This window comes from Hyalella azteca, unplaced genomic scaffold, assembly GCF_000764305.2.
Source record: "Hyalella azteca isolate HAZT.00-mixed unplaced genomic scaffold, Hazt_2.0.2 contig1933, whole genome shotgun sequence".
In the NCBI taxonomy this organism is placed as follows: domain Eukaryota; kingdom Metazoa; phylum Arthropoda; class Malacostraca; order Amphipoda; family Hyalellidae; genus Hyalella; species Hyalella azteca.
In genome coordinates this window covers 622,743-640,149 of record NW_025932225.1, presented here as the reverse complement: position 1 = coordinate 640,149, position 17,407 = coordinate 622,743, and the positions used below count along the sequence as shown (strand labels likewise).

Here is a 17,407-nt window from a genome sequence, read left to right as displayed (position 1 = left end):
GCTTGTGAGTTCCTTTAGAGTTTATACGCCTGGAAACGTGCAACAAATTATTGATTATTGTATTGTTATCGGGAGCTGAGCTTCCCTAAAAGTTTCAGAGCGCTAGCTAATGGGAAAGTTGGTGAAATATCGATTGCAAGATTTGATCATCACAGACACGAAAGCGAGCTAAGAAAAACGTGGTAATAAAACTAATTCTCTGGTCTTTAACAAAACTTGTTTAAGAGATATATATGTATATATATATAGCAGGCATATTATGGCATATTATGCAGCACCTAATAAAGACGGCACCGAAAATGCGACCAATTTGTTCAAGTTTTTATCAAAATAAATAAGAATAAATATTTGCTAACAATTATTTACTACTGAATAAAATTTACTTACCTTCAACTTCAAGCTGATGAATTGACCGTTTATTCGTTCTTTCCATGATGTGAGTGAAACAGCCTATCAAACTAGCTTCATTTCTTGGTGCTAAATTTGTTGAATTAGAGCAGCAAGCAAGTTGCTTCCCCTTTAACAGTCACCAAAGTACTAACCGATCACTTGGAGCTGTACGCTACGTTGGTCAGCTGGATGCCACATCCTGCAGGCTGAGCTGAGGCAGCTCATTGGCATTTCTTTCTTTCGTTTTTCTTCCGTTCTGGTTGTGCAGAAAACGTTGCCTCACAGAAAGCATCGTTGGCAGCGTCGCCAAAGCTTCTGGAAGGTTGGCTGACTCGCCGAAGCTTCGGTAAGATTGGTAAATGGTGTCGGCAAGATCTTCGAAGAAGTAAATTTGTCTGCTAATTCGTCTCCGAATATCTTTCAAATATTTATCACTCTCTGCATAGTGGGGTCTTGGCCATCTAGCAGAAAAATATTGAGATCCAAACTCCAAAGAGAGACAATGCACGCTACCCAGTGAGATCATCGAAAAATGTGTCAAATTTGACAGTTGACCTTGCTCTACCAAATAGTGAATAACTATTTGTATAGGAAGAATATTATGGTTTGAGAGTTTGAGACTTTTAAATACATCTTTGAATATATTAAGAATCCTTTAAGTATACTTGTATTTGCTGATTTCAAGTGGTAAATAAATTAATAGCTAGATGATTAAGTTGAGAAATGGATTTAGACACATGAAAACTAATTCCGTCACAACTTGAATTGGACACACACAGATCGTTCCAACCTGTGTACAAAAATTAAAATTTGCTTAATTAAAAGCTTAATAGTTGTTAATTAAAAGCGTAATTAAGTAGTGTTCAATATTCATTAGTGTTCTAATTCAAAGCCATGTTGTATTCCAATACAGCTCACACAGCAAATGGAATTCGAACACGTGGATGACGGCATTACGTATCAGTAGAATTTGAAGCGCGGACGGAATACGCCTCACCACGTGCCGAATATTGCCACACACAGTGACGGAATATAGGGATTTGGTAGGTTTGCATTCTAAAGGCTTTTAAATAAATATGGCAACATTTTGTGACGTTTCGTTGTTACTGACACATAGTGTGGTGTTTTGAGAGTCACATAAAGCAAACAGAACTTGAGTAATGCATACGGTTATTTTTTTATAGTTTTTCATTTCTCAATGCGTCCTTAATGTGACGGAATATACGCGTTTACCCTAACCCTTTCCCGGGCGGACATAGAAATACGATGAAATTGCAATATTTGATGATTGTACTTAAAAGTACGACCAATTCTAAGATATATCTACTCGTAAGCATTTTCAAAAAATTCCATATATAATTAAAAATCACAATTAATGAAGTGATCATATATGGGGCCTTGCCGACTTAAGGTACGAAAAATTTGTGGATTTTGACATAGAAAGTTTACTGTTTAGATGGTAAAAAACATCTTGATTGCTCTTTTATACATGTATTATAACACATACAAAGGAAGCAATCAAGATGAAAAAAAATTATAGGTACATTTAGTATTTTATGGCAAGATATTTCCAGACCATCTATATAATGAGACATCCATGCCGTATGTAAAGAGTCACATTCATATAGGGTAAACGCGGTATATTCCATCACATTAAGGACGCATCGAGAAATGAAAAACTATAAAAAATAATTGTATGCATTACTCGAGTTCTGTTTGCTTTACATGACTCAAAACACTGCACTACACGCCAGCAATGATGAAATGTCACAAAGTGTTGCCATATTTATTTAAAAGCCTTTAGAATGCACACCTACCAAATCCCTATATTCCGACGCTGTGTGTGACTAAATTCGTTGTGAGACGAATTCTGGCACCGGCCGCCACATGGGACCCATAGTCAGGAAGATGTGCCAGATGCGCGGGAATTTATTTTGTCATTTTAACAACCTGCGCGGTGCGCCGTACTATGCTGGTAAAAAAATGCGCCGTGCGCCGTACTTTAGAAAGCTAAAATAGTTCTACTATTTTAGTCAGAATAGTCTACTATTTTAGTTGACAATATACGCGAGTATATTGACTACGCGAGTCGAACTGACAATAATAAAATGTAAGACATGTCCGGGTTACTTCTGACTCTTCCGCTTGTCTGCCTTGTCGGATACGGAACGTACGGTAATCGTAAACTGCGGCTATTATACATACGAAATGTAAACAGACGGTGTTCAGTGTTGCCATATGACTTTGGAGAAAATTTCTTCTAAAATAAAGTTCTAGATTTCTCATTCACCAAATTTCCGTATCAAGAAAAAGCATATATTATTGAAAGGTAATTAAAGGCATACTGTACTGAGTAATGTGAGTATTACGTCTGTTCCTCCACATACTGCTCGTGCACGGCAGCGCGACGTAGAATTGATGGCCGGGATTGCGCGAACACGTGCGCGAAGTTAATCAATTTTCATTACATTGTGCCAACTGAGCACAGCAATAGCTTAAAAAAAGTGAAAATGCACGGGAAAATTCACCAAAAACATACATCATCCTGAGTGTGGCATGGGACATGGGAGCGCTTCAAACTCTACTAATACGTAATTCCAACATCCTTGTGTTTGAATTCTGATCGAGTGATCACTGTGTGACAGTGTGAGCTGTATTGGAATACAACACGGCTTTGAATTAGAACACTATTGAATATTGAACACTAATTAGGCTTTTAATTAAGAGCTATTAAGCTTTTAATCAAGAAAATTTTAATTTTTGCACACAGCTTGGAACGAGCTGTGTGTGTCCAATTCAAGTTGTGTCGGAATTAGTTTTTATGTGTCTAAATCCGTTTCTTAACTTAATCATCTATTAATTTATTTACTACTTGAAATTAGCAAATACAAGTATACTTAAAGGATTCCTAATATATTCACAGACGTATTTAAAAGTCTCAAACCATAATATTATTTCTACCCAAACAGTTTATCACTATTTGGTAGAGCAAGGTCAACTATCAACTTTGACACATTTTTTGATGATCTCACTGGGTTGCATGCACTGTCTCTCTTTGGATCTCAACATTTTCCCACCAGACAGCCCAAACCTAGTGTTTTGGCAATAGTTTGGCGTGCCAAGGTATGACGTCACTATTTCAACCATCAGCAAATGCGTGGAACTAAGACAAAGCTTAATATAAAGGAAAAACCAGAGAGGTGTCGGAATTACCCACTATGTTGGAATATAACACGTTTACCCTACAACATATAGGCTACCTATAACTTGTGAAAAAATTGTCAGTAAGAATTAGTATTGGTGAAGGACATGTTATTGTCTGGGTCAATACAAAGACCATCTTGCCTGCAACCGCTTTGGCTCTATGTTCTGTAGCAAAGCAAAGGGAATGCCAAGAGCTTGGACTGCAGTCAAAGTCAGGGAAAGCATCAAGTGGTGAACTAAAGGTACGTTAGACTGAAAAACAAGGCTTAAATCATAATACAGCTAACCACTAAATGCTAACAAGTAACAAACATATCTACCAAGCGCTGTAGAAATTTACCTTTAGTGGGCATATGACCAAAGATAGTCACTTCCATCTCTAAGCATTGGCAGGCGTATACTCATATATGATCACACTAATTTTTGCAATCATATTTCACTATCTTGCATTTGCTTTGAGTAAATGGCATCATAATCAGTTGATAAAGCAAGTTTTTAACTATGATGCTAGCAACTATCATGGCCTTACAGGCTTACCTACAGTTCTTCATGGGTTAGAATGTGATGATGAATATGATGAGGGTCCGAAATGCCATTTTGCCATTTTTCCAGTGTACTTAGTTTTTAATTCAGCTCACACAGACGTAAGAGCGCGTCAGAGCACTACGTCATACATAATGTAACTCATACACGATCTGTGATTGGTTGGAGCTTGTTAGCAGGCTGCCCCAAGCCATGTGGGTGATGTGGGGGGCCTTTTTTTACTCCTATTTTAATTACCATATATGGTAACTTACCCGCAAAATAGTTAATTGGCCAGGGCATAGAAAGTTGGGGGTAAAGATTAAAGCATAATTGGCCAGGGTAAAGAAAGTTGGTCTTCGTGAATATCTGAAGACCTTGGTGACGCATCAGTGGCAATATATATGCCTTCAGAAGATCTTGCCAACAAATTTGGATTAAAATTATTGTATTTTATGTATTCTTGATTTTGAGTCTTAGGCAATGCTAACCATGGAGCTGGAGAGCTTGGAGGTACACCAGTGGGTATTACTTTAGATTAAGTGCATCCAAAAAAAGAGTGTTTTTTTAATTATATGTTTTTTGGGATGTAGATTAAGAATCTGAAATCCGTTTTTGGTGGTCAGCATGGGAAAACCAATTTTTTTCTATTTTTCATATATTTTCTATAGAAAACGACAATGGGGGCAACTAAGGGTTTTAGGGGGGGAGGACACGCCCGAGGCTCTAATTTGTCAAAAAATCAGGCAAAAATATGGAAAATATCGGAAAATTTTTTTGACTGGAAATGATCTATATTGATCTGGGAATGACTGTAAACCTATGTGAAACTGAAAAATCGCATTAGGTTAGCTTAGGTTAACAAAACTTTCCAATTTTCGCCGATTTTTGCCTGATTTTTTTTTTTTGACGAATTAGAGCCACGGCGTGTCCCCCATCCTAAAACCCCCGGTTTCCCATGGGTCTCCCATTGTTGTTTTCTATAGAACAAATATAAAAAAATCAGTTTTCCGATGCTGACCGACAAAAACGGATTTCAGATTTTTAATCTATACCCCAATAAACATATAATAAAAAAACACCCTTTTTTTTGGATGCACTTAATCTGAAGTTTTACCCACCAGTGACTGCATTGTATTTTAAAATTTTTGGTTTCTAGTGGGTCAGATGAGGCTGCAAAGCACAATTTACAATATGGTAATTTCTGTTGTGATGCAAATGGAAATTGTCTACTGCAATACCTGGGGTGTTGAAGATACACTCATCAAAGTTGGTTTTTGCAAGAATTTTGATGAAAATTATGTTTGCAAGGCATCACAAAGACTGTTGGCAACGCAGCAACGCATCTTGGGGTACCGTAAAATGGGGTAACTTAGACCACTTTTTTTATAAATGATGCCATTTTTTACTAGCTAAATTAAACTTGAATTGAAACATGCAAAATACAGGTCTATACTCTAGCTTCACTCACCATAAATTGCTGGCTCCTGCCTCTCATAGTCTTTTCTACAATGCATCAAAACCTGGAGTTATTTAACCAAAAAATAAAAAAATTGGAGGGGGTACTCTGACAGGCTTTAAATAATAGCTTTTTTTCATGGGTCACATTTTTAATTTTTTAACCCATTAGATATGCAAACTTTTCAAATCTTTCTATTGTGTTATGTAGCCTCAGTATTAGGTCTTTAATGCCTATTGACAAAATTTTTCTATGTCAAATAGTTTTTGAGTTGTGGGGGGTTTTTGTTAAAAAAATGAAAAGTGGTCTAAGTTACCCCACCGGTCTAAGTTACCCCATTTTACGGTACCTACTGCTGGCTTTGCTTTTGGTCTACAAATGCAAAAATTAGCAATGCATTCACTGAACTCTGCTTTCCGGATAATTGGTAACTGCTGTCCGCCTTGAACAAACCTCAGCATCTTTGGGATGCAGTTTGGTGTGATGGTGTCCTTGACATATGTTTTGCCATACTTTGCATTAGTTTGCAATCTGGGAGCAGCATAGTGGCAATTGGCAATTTGGCATTAGTAAAGCAGACTTTTTTTTAGACTCATCCCTTTTGAGTCATATGAGTAGGCCATTTAAGTATCATTGATACCTGTAAGAGTGAAATTTTCCTTCCTATTACCAAAAGTTTGTGGCTCCAAAGGAATGCTTTTTGTATTAATTATGAACCTTGCTGCTCTTATACTAGTTCATTTTTGTTAAAAGTTTCTCAGGAAGTTATCCATCTAGCAGGAATCTCATGGCTCCTAATCCTAAAATTGTAGGAAAGCTATAGTCATGGCTTAGATGTTTCGAGATATTCTTTGCCTGGATGCCAGCATTATCTTGACAAAAATTCAGAACTTTATGAGGGAATTAGAAGTGAATTAATTTTTTAAACCATTTTTCACCTCTGTGTTAAGCAGTAAAATTGTTGACCTTAAATTTCAGGGTGCAGAGTATGAACTGATAGCTAATTCTATTGTTCTTTGGTGTTTCCAGGATTTGGAAATTTCCGACTTGATACTGAAATCTTGCAGCTCCAAACTAACAATGTTTCAATAGCTTTAGAATTTTGTGGCTTGATTGTGTATTTTTGTTAACAATTTGTTTGGAGATAATTAATCTAGCAAGAATCTTGTGGCTTCAAAATAGCAGGAAAGCTCTGGTCATGGCTTGGAAAGTAGATATATTCTATGCATGGCCATATGATGCATCACGTCATCAGCATTAAAATACTATATGTTATTAGAGCATCTTTCAACAACATTTCTCCTTGAGTACCTCCTTAAATGCATTTTTGGCAAGAAATCTTGAAGGCTTAGGTAGTTCTTGCAACAAATATTCCATAATAGTAGTGATATGAGCCTAAGAAACTGATATTAGCAAGTTAATTGATTAACTCGGCATATGGACCTCAATATTGTAGCCATATGGCATTTATACTGCATGCAATTCTTCAGAATTTTTATATTGTTAAGAGATTAAAAAGCATTTTTTCCTATTCTGAATCTCTCATTGTACTTGATTGTTCTTTCAGTTTTATTTGTGGTACCGGTATGTTTGTTGTGAATCACTTATTTAATTAATTTTATGATGCAGCAAAGCATTTTTTTTTCTTCGTTCAAAATATGGATGTTTGAAAGCCACTTTCTGTAGCCCCTTACATTTTTTATTGAGAAATTATCTGAAATCATGGCTCCCACACCCAGCAAGGGCAAGGTTCACAAGTCGTCTGGGAAGATAATGCGCAAGAAGGAACATGACTCAAGTAGGCTTTCATCTGGTAATGGATCTCACAATGGAAGTGGTGCTGGTGAGTCATCTTGGTCATGAATTTTTACAGTGTCATTGATAAAGTTGTGATAAAAATTTTTGCACAACTTAATTGTCATCGGCAGTTTCACTCTCCAATGTGCTAAAATTATGTTGATTTGTTATGTTCTTTTTACATTATAAAATTCTGGTGAAAATTTATATCTGCTTGCTTATATTTTTTTATTGATGCATTTTTATAATAATATTCTTTAGGTTTATTTATTTATGAAGAACATTTTCTTTAATTATAAAAAGCATTGATATGTAACCTGCTACCTATTCATTTTTTCCTACCATTATTTTAACTTGATCTACAAAATTTGTCTTCATTTTAAGGGATAATGTTTTACTTGGTTACATATGCCAATATTTTGCTATTCTGTGTAATTTGTCTTCATTATTTTAGGATTTCTCCCAACAAGAAATTTTGTAGTGAGAAACTTTCTCATTTATATGCAATTTTTACAGGAGGCAGTGGCAGTTCTAGCAGTAACAATAAGAAAGAAGATAGTGGCAGCAACAGTTCTTCCTGCGTAGATCTGAAGGATTGTGCGCTGACACTTCCCATCATGGCTGCTGTGGATCACATCAAATTTTTGCCTCGCTACACAAACTGTGAGCTTTCTTCTTTGCTCTTCATTCTCAATGAGGCCATCAAAGTAGTTGGTCATTTTTTAAGTTCTTATTTATTATGTTAATAATGTTGCTGGTAATTGCAGTATTTTTTTATTTTTTTTTTATTTTTGAGTATTTTTTATGCTTATATATTCTTGCTCTCAGCCGCAATTGTCATTATTTCATTGCTCTTAGCCCTTATAGTCATTACATGATTACTTGCAGCCCCAATAGTAATGATTTGAACCACTACTAGTACCTGAATTTCATACAAAAATCATGTAATAAAGCTTTTAAGTTTAAGTGATCATGCAAAAAAGGAATGGAACAGAACACCTGAAAATTGTTGCTGTTGGTCCAAAAGTGTTATTAAAATTATTATTTGTACATAAATCAACTGTCATCAGTGGCTGAACATCAGCAAGCATCATATTTGACTTAACAAATTTATCATGTACTTCAAACCTAGTCTATGAAGGAGGAAAGCTTGAAGCCACCTTTCCTTAATGATGCTAATTTTATTTACCAATAATTGGAGCTTGCAGCTTGGAAATAAATAATTATTATTCTTGTTATTCCTGTCATCTATTGCAACTTTGCTGTTTCTTTGTTCCCTTGCTATGGGTTTACTGTAATGTTGTCAAGAGTCAAAGTGTGTTTCACTGTTGAGTGCTTTTCTCTGTCTGTGAGATCATAAGCTGTGATCTGTTATTGTATGTTACTTCCTTTTTCAATTTCTTCATCAAACCCTGAAAATTTCCACTCTCGCTGGCAAAGATGTTTGAAAAATTTTATAGTTCTTCATATTTCTTGGATTTGTGATGAAAGTCATGACTTTAAAGGATGAAACATGTGATGACCATACGAAAAAATCCCGCCCTGGAGTGCAGTTGAGTTAAATTTTTCAATTTATTTTCTTTTTAAGATTTCACCTACAGAAACTTTGGTTTTTTGATGATGTCACTGGTGAGTTCAACTTCAATATGTACCTACAAGATGTTGTGTTAACCTAAATAATTTTCCCTCTAAGGTAATTTCACTTTATCAACTTGATTACTCCTGCCCGACTCTTTAGCCTGACTTACTTCAAAGTTTGTTACACTTTTCATTTAATAATGCAGGTTTGCTATGGAATTGGTATGGTGAATCATTCAATGAAGCTGGAATTTTCTGTAAATTATCCCATATTGATAAGGCCTTTGAAAATCCTACTGACCACATTGCACTGCATGTCATCCTCAATATATACTCTTTAACTGAATCATATTCTCCTATTAACTTTTCTACTTTGTAATGATGAAGTAGAAATGATAATATGTATTTATTGTCATCATTTGTTTATTGTGTAATTCAAGTTGCACCCACATTTTACTTCCAAGCATAGCATTGGTTCAGGGTATTCAGTTCCACCACCAGTTATATTTTTCTCTCTTGGTCAGACATGTCTTACTACCTAAGTTAATTAGCATTCACTCACACTATCTTTTCTGTTATCAATTCAAGCTGTAAACTTTGTCTTGCAAATGCTTTTTATCTATACTGCTACCATTGCTTTGTAAATTGTCTTGCTGTTCTGTGAAACTTTCTGTATAAATTTGATGTAGCTTGCGCTATTTAGAAATACTTAGTCCATGAATTTGCATGCTGGGTCACTCTCTCCATTCAATACTTGTATTTATTGATGCGTGAGAAGACCAAAGAATATTGAAATATCATGCACATTTTTCATAATGTCTAGTGCTTCAAAGTGACTGGGATGGTTCTTAATTAATTCAATTTCATTCATTATATGTGTGGCAAGTTCAAATTTGATCACTGTACTGCTTGGTGAAATTATAAATAGAGTGGTGGGTTTCATATTCAGAAATAATTCTACCGGAACTGCTTCTTTGTGAGTTCAACTTGAAAAGGTTAACATTATGTGTAACTGTGGAATTCTACCCTGCCTGTATGGTCTTCAAATTCTCAAGAATCTGCAAAATTTTTTGTACATATGACATAAAATCCCTATATACTCCTATTTCTGATACCATGATCCTGTGTATTATAATTAAGTGTAAATACTTTTTAGCATCTTAATAATTGTGGTTGAGCTATGTTCAGGTATTTGATTATTAATGCACTGTGAAAGCTTCAATAGAATCATTCTTGGATTAATATCATTATAATAGCATTCGTTCAAACATATTATAATTTGACTTTCTCTGCTGTCGTTGCTGCGTCCGTCCCTATGCGGCCTTGCTGGTATCATGTGCTCCTCATGATGCCTCTGCTCCATGTGTTGCATCCTGGACACCCACATGCCATCCTGCCCTCATCCCGTGACGTCATCACACCCCAAATGGCATGCTGCCCTCATCCCGTGACGTCATCACACCCCAAATGGCATGCTGCCCTCATCCCGTGACGTCATTCCGTCATCCCTCATGTCATATCATGGCTTCCATGTTGCGTTTGGAACCCCTGTCTTACTTGAGCTGCATTGCCGCTTGTTTTATATGGTTGATGTGTCACGTGTTCTCAAGTTGTTTCTTCTCAACATTGGAATATTGATTTTTGAATTAGTTAATCAACTCATGAACATGACAACTCAATGTCATGTCAATTCTCTCGTTGTCCATTCTTGTATAACACGTTCTTATTAGTCCTGTTTTGGTCAATCAATCCTGCATCTAATTGCTACATCACTGTTTTAATGATGTTTTATTTAAAACTTATTTAATTATCCAAGCTATTTCACATTTTATTATTCATTTCTTCCTTAACATGGCCATTGTTACTCCGCTTTATGCACAATTTTGAATTCAAATTTGTTTAATTATTTCTTGGCTCAGCCGATGTGACATTTTATTTGCAAAAATGTTATCCCACTTTATTTGAATTGAGTTATTTATAATCACATTTTTAATATACTGCTCAGTACTTGGTTATAACATATTTCACATGTCAGCAACAATGGATCCCTTGCATCAATATCTTTTCTATCTCTTTATCATTATTCTCATGAATATATTTTGTTTTATAAAAATCCTTATTGTTCTGCAATCATTTTTTATATTTAATTTTAAATGTATTTACAAAATTCAAATGTACTAAATGGGCTGCCAAAATTCTGAAAGAACTTGGGGTGTTGGCTTAATTTATGTTGATCGTGTGCTTGTATTTTGAAACAATGGGCTATGTTGCTGTTCTGTCCGTCATGTGTGGCTACTTATCTTTTAATAATGTAATATTTTACCTACCAAAATAATGCATTTCTACCAGAAAACTTTTCCTGGCTTTGATAGTTTCTGTAATGTTTTCCTGTTGGAAAACAAATTTTTCTATAATGTTTGAAAGTAAATTTGTAATGATAAAATTCTACTTTGATGATTTTGGAAGAAATATTTATCTTGCTGCCTGTGGTTGTTGCGTGTCATCCTGGGAACGTTTGTTTGCGTGTAACATTTGCCGACTGAGAGTTGCATGGCATGGTTTTGTTTGTATCCGGAATTCTTTTGCCCTCGTATTTGAACCATGCAGTGCTAGAGTCTGCTCACTCTGGTGTTCCTTTAGTGTGCTCTGGAGAGACAATCTCCATGGAGGAGCTGGATAATCTCCAACTCGAATTGGAGCTTCTGGCCTCTTCAATGCTGGTGCGTCAGAGCGCCCTCACGGAACAGGTCACCATCATTGAGCAGATGGAGAAGGGCAAGATTGTTCCCAGACCAGTGAGTTGATTCAATATCTTCTTCAATATATTCAGTATCATCTTCAATATATTCAGTATCATCTTCAATATATTCAGTACTTTCTTCAATATATTCAGTATCATCTTCAATATATTCAGTATCATCTTCAATATATTCAGTATTTTCTTCAATATATTCAGTATCATCTTCAATATATTCAGTACTTTCTTCAATATATTCAGTATCTTCTTCAATATATTCAGTATCTTCTTCAATATATTCAGTATCATCTTCAATATATTGTCAGAGGGCAATGCTATTGCTGATTTTTTTAGTTCATGAAAATATAATTTTTTATGCAATTGCCGTTCTTTCATATTTTAATTGATTTAAAAATTGCCTTTTCCATGTTTTCCTTACAACATAGATTCATAAAACTTTTTGATTCTGTCAATAAATTACTAAGGCAAAGGCCATGGTCACTATTTCAGCTTAATTTTATTAACGTGCAGTTATTCTCTACTTTGAATACGAGTTTAATCGTGAGTTCTTGTGTACTGCTACAGCAAGTATCGCCCGGCAAGCGGGTGCGCACCGACGGCGACACACTGCAGAGGCCCAGCAAGAAGGCCAGGGAGGCCAGCAAGGCGCGAGACTCGACGCCGGGGCTCGCACCGGCCCCTGTAGCACATGCCACGCCCCCACCGCCCCCCAGTAAAGTACCCAAGGTAAGCTGCTTGTTTCTCAGAATTTTTCTCAATACTGAACTATAATTTCAACTGTATGAAAAATATTTGCACTTGCAGACCCGGCCTCGGCGAAGACTGTGAATTGTTGTGAAATCCTTAGAAGTAATGTTTGGAAATTAGGTGATGATGAAGTACGTAATCCTTAAAAAAAGCATTTAGTTAATAGCGTTCCTTATGGTGCAGGTGAAGTGCTCTATAGTGCGCAACGAGCCGTTGTTTGATGTCCCCGACCTGCCAGCTGCCGAGGTGCCCCGACCTCCTCCTTCCCGCAACGACATCACCAACAGGTTCTGGGCCATGGTCGACACCTATTGTCAGGAGCTGACAGCTGATGACATTAAGGTACGTATGTATATGTCTGTAAATTGCGAACTGACGTTAAAGTAGTCTTTTTCACTAGCTTATTTTATCTTGGTATGTGCAATTGCAAAATACTCGTTCACCGTCGACATTCTAATTGTTTAAACTTCAAAGCAGCAACCGGTCATTTCACGTAACAAAAATCCTCGTGACCCGATTTTTAGCTCGTTGTGGAATTCGGAAGAAAAGCTGATGTACTTGGGGGAAAATTGGAGGTTTTAATATTATAGTGAGGTGCTTGGGGGATGGGAAGCATATTTGAGAGTTTTATATGTGTCTCATATGAAACTCCTATGTGTTAAAAAAACGTATAAATAATCTAAATCAGATTCAGATTATTTCTTCATCGTTGCATAGTTTCCATTAACTACATCATAATCCGCTGTGAAGTTTAGTGTATATTCTCACCGAGTGTCTTGTTGCAGGCTCTGGAGGACCTGATCGCGGCTCACAACGACGACCCCGACGTATACAAGATACAGGCCCTGGGCAAGCACTACACTCTGCGCTGGGCTCAGGAGGACCTCGTGGTAATTACATAAATTAAATTTGAATGTAAACAACTTCACTGAAAATATTTCATAAGACGTAAATAGCAGGAGACTTGCCAAATATAATCTTTTCAATAATGTCAGTCCTATTTAATGTCATCTGCATGATTTTAACCTTGAATTCTTTATGTAAGCATTTTCGTTTTTTCAATTTATACCTTATTTATCTCCTCATCTATTTAAATGTTCAAAACGTAATCAATTTTCATTTGTACTACCTATAAGGCGTCCATATTAAGTCAATTCTGTACGCAAAATGTCATAATACTAAGATTTATGACTCGCAGCACTTTTCACCTAATTCAAGGTTTTTTTTATTTAAATTTTTAAAATCCAATAAGAAACTATTAATTTTGTTCGAATCTATAATCCTAAATTTATCATTCGTCAAAAACCATTTCCTGTGAAATGCAGCTTACTATTTTTCGTTTTTTTTTCATGACGTGATATACATTAAATTTAAATTTGTAGAGCAGAAAATTTCCGAGCGCTTTTTTGTTTATACTTAATCAATTGTTGTTCTTCTTGATTTGTTTGTGAATAATCACTTACACATCATATGTTGGGTTCCACATATTATGCTGCATTTCTAGTAATTTTGTGTTTTTTATTTTAATTGATTTGAACAATATTTTATCAGGACGAGCAGAAGGAGAGCAGCAGCAAGCTAAACGAAAACAGCAGCAGCAAGAAGAAGAGCAGCTCTAATGGAGGTAGGTTCATAGTACCTTAACGCGCTAGTCTCACTTCAAAAAATATTTGTATAGAAAAATTTTGGAGAATGTGATTTTGTTTGAAAAGTGTGTCTTATTTTTACGTTTCTTAATATGCCCCACAACACACAGTAAACCGTTGCAAGGTTTCAGAATTGTGCCTGTTTTTGTGCTGAAAGTTTCTCTATATACTCTTATGTTGATGGTGGTGTAAACTCCAATGTTTGAAGCACTTATGAAAAATTATGAAAAATTATGTGAAATCAATAACCAAGCTTGACATCACAAAGCTAAATTAAGCCTGGAAGCGATGGTTTTAACTTCTACGGAATGATGAAGTTTAATGTGAGCAGCAGAAAATGTGTCACCCAGTAGTTAAATGTGACTAAAAATAACTGTACTAACTGTAATATTACTTTGTAATTTTGATTAGCCATCGAGAATTGATGTTAGTTGTTGGAATTCAGATGTGCCGGACAAGCTGCTTCGCGAGGTGGACCTGAACCACAGCAGCAGTGCAGACGACGCAGCCACCCTGGGGCCTATTGCACAGCGTCTCCTGGCGGGGCTTGTGGATGAACGTGGACCGTGTGAAAACTCCGAGAATAAAGGTAGAGTTATAATGCCATGGCAGAGTTATAATACAGAGTTAGAATTATAATCCAAAGGTAAAGTTATAATACAAAGATAGAGTTATAATCAAACATAGAGTTATAATAAAAAGGTAGAGCTATTATCCAAAGATAGAGTTATAATACAAAGGTGAGGTTATGATGCAAAAGTAAAGTTAAAATCCAAAGGTAGAGTTATAACTCAAAGTACAGCCGTGTTAATGAGACAGATGAAACGAAGTATAATGCCCCCGTTCCTAGGTACAGTACATTTAAGTAGGATATGCATACATTTGCTAACACCAATGATTACGAATTTTTAATTTCACTGAACTAGAAACGTTTTTGTTGCTCATTACTTTTTGTGTAGCTGCTATTTCGGGTGATGTATATGTGCAGTGCAGGAGTGTAATTTATTGCTTATAAAGTTAGAAATAAATATTAATAATAATTTGTGTAGTTGGTCTTGGCGTGGGGAGACCTGGATTCCTGCGCAGCCTTGGTCTGGGCAACGGAGCAGGCCTGGAAAAACGCCTACGTAAAGAACTTCAAGAACACGGCATCATGGATGCTGATCACATCAACCAGGTACTCAAGACGCTGGCTGTTATTTGGTCTTGATTGCCATATGCTTCACATGGGAAAGCAAATGGTTAAGTGTCACTGTCAGCTTCAATCCTTTGAAGTTTTGTATACATTGTTTCACACATCTGGGAAATATTTATTACTTAGCTCTTTCGGTCAAACGTTCATTTATAAACAATGCAAGAAGAGCCAGACACAGTTGTTTTGAATAAAAGAACTGAGTGAGTTTGACTCATGAACGCTTATACCATGTACTTATGCAGTTAAATAGTTCAATGATTTATTTTTCAAGTAATTTTTGCCTGTATATGTAACGCTCATAGTGAGGCAGCGAGATATCCATAAAAAACTATGTGTTGGGAAAACTTTCGTGTTCCTTAAACTTCAAAAAATTGAGAAGTGTGGTTATAAAATGATTTCTGTACTTTATTTAAAGAGATTAAGCTTGCTTGCAGGATTATTGAAGGCATTTAATGTAACGGTTATTAATGATTTCGAATAACTATACGTGAGCAACATTGCATGATCACAAAATTTCACATCCCTCCTAAAGTGGATTATCCTACTTCACTATGAAAATAATGAATCTTGGTATATATTTTTTTGGACAAGAGTCTTGCTTGATGCTTCGTTAGTATTGTATGATTTAAACAAATATATTGGATAATATTTCCACATATATAGTTAGTGCTGCTCATGTATCCTTCAGGACGAGGATGACGAAATCCTGCAGGAGCTGAAGCGGTGTCAGTCAGAGCTGCGCGCGGTGTCTGCACACAACCGCACGCAGCTCAACCGCCTGCTGAAGCTGGCGCGCGATGCGCTCTACCGGCACGACCTCAAGAAAAAGCTTCGCGATGCCGAGGCCAAGGTAACATATGCTTGAATAGCTTCAAATATGTGTACTATAGCTAAATAAGTTGTCCTAGTGCGCTAAATTGTATATGCTGTACAAGTATTTCATAGAAATTATTAAATTTGAGAATAGGGAAAGGTGCAGTTAGTACAGCTACGCTTATCAGGTCCGTGAAATTTTTTTGCTCACAGGTTATTGAAGCTCATAAAAACTTGGCGTCTATGCGCGTGAAAAAGAAACCTCCGTCGAAGCGTGATAAAGAAGCCGCGTGGAAAGCCATCAAGGAGCGCGAGGTGATCGTCAGGCAGCTCGATACTCTCAGCACCTGAGCCCATGTAGTTCTTGTTTATTTTTTACTTTCGCGTGCAAAGGATTGTTAAATCTGCGAGAATGTCAACATCGCCGCATTAGCTTGCAATGTTTAGAAACTATGTTAAACTGTCTTGAATAATCATTTGATTTAACCCCTCAGACTCAGGCTACTCGGTTCTAGCTGTTAATCTATGCTCCATAGGCTGACCTGCTATTTTGTAGATAACGATAATAAAGTGAAATCATGTTCAAGATGTTCTCTCAGGCAACTAAAGACGTCTGAACTATATCACTTTGATTTGATACCTAATTTATTTACCGTAAAAACAATATCTATGTAGCAACAGCATTACGTGTAATCAATAATAATTGAACTAGGCGCTCATTGAAGCTTATAGTGGTTCAACGTGAAGCATCACTATCCTACACGTTATTATTAATTATAACTAGAAACGGTGACATCTATTTCCAAACATTGCTATGCTAGACACTGCTTTTGAGGTACAACGATTAGGCTTTGTACTATAGTTTTGAAATTCTTGACTTCTATCACGGATGAACTGTTATGATGGCGTCCTATGCATCGAGTCACAATTTTGAATACGTGCACATAGTCGAGTCGAGTATTTGATTTTCACTTGAGCAGGTTTCAATTCCGAGTCAATCTATGTAAAGTCATGTATGTATATACCATTGTATGGTAATCACTTACGAAGATGCTTTAACTAAATTAATCGGATTGAGTTTATGGGCTCACGGTAGCCACTAGACTTGTTATTGACTATGTAGATATCTGTAATTGCCTTGCAGTTTATTAAAATTATTCAGCCAATAAAATCTCCTCCGTCATTCTCCCTACATACATACATCGATGTCTTTTGGACATCTAAATGTTAATGTCTCGCATTTTGCTGTTGAGTAATAAATTTAAAAAAACAACTCTCTTGCTGCGATTGTCGACTTC

At 36.2% G+C, this 17,407-nt stretch overlaps 2 protein-coding genes across 3 annotated transcripts in view; one reads left to right on the top strand and one right to left on the bottom strand.

Annotated features, from left to right (window-relative positions):
* Positions 1-553, bottom strand: part of LOC108667964 — a 4,476-nt gene extending 3,923 nt beyond the window's left edge. The window contains exon 1 of the mRNA XM_018155077.2: positions 388-553. Coding sequence (XP_018010566.1) covers positions 388-433 — 46 coding nt within the window. The 5' untranslated portion in view covers positions 434-553. The remainder of the gene's footprint in view (positions 1-387) is intronic.
* A 6,558-nt stretch (positions 554-7,111) lies between these two features.
* On the top strand, positions 7,112-17,280 carry LOC108667981 (transcriptional adapter 3). 2 transcript variants are annotated; one of them, XM_018155094.2, is made up of 11 exons: positions 7,112-7,418; positions 7,889-8,035; positions 11,591-11,745; positions 12,273-12,434; positions 12,639-12,797; positions 13,241-13,345; positions 14,007-14,079; positions 14,547-14,690; positions 15,151-15,278; positions 15,985-16,146; positions 16,323-17,280. In XM_018155094.2, the coding sequence occupies exons 1-11, from the start codon at positions 7,298-7,300 to the stop codon at positions 16,458-16,460; spliced, it is 1,494 nt and encodes a 497-aa protein (XP_018010583.1). In that variant the 5' UTR covers positions 7,112-7,297; the 3' UTR covers positions 16,461-17,280. The 2 variants fall into 2 exon arrangements, with proteins under 2 accessions (XP_018010583.1, XP_018010582.1); XM_018155093.2 differs by having other exon boundaries at positions 11,558-11,745.
* Positions 17,281-17,407: the final 127 nt, after the last annotated feature.

Bases quoted from the DNA above. Each gene is read 5' to 3' on its own strand.
- LOC108667981 (XM_018155093.2), top strand. From the start codon at position 7,298: ATGGCTCCCACACCCAGCAAGGGCAAGGTTCACAAGTCGTCTGGGAAG. The intron at 13,346-14,006 runs GTAATTACATAA...ATATTTTATCAG, and splicing joins GGGCTCAGGAGGACCTCGTG to GACGAGCAGAAGGAGAGCAG. The intron at 15,279-15,984 runs GTACTCAAGACG...TGTATCCTTCAG, and splicing joins ATGCTGATCACATCAACCAG to GACGAGGATGACGAAATCCT.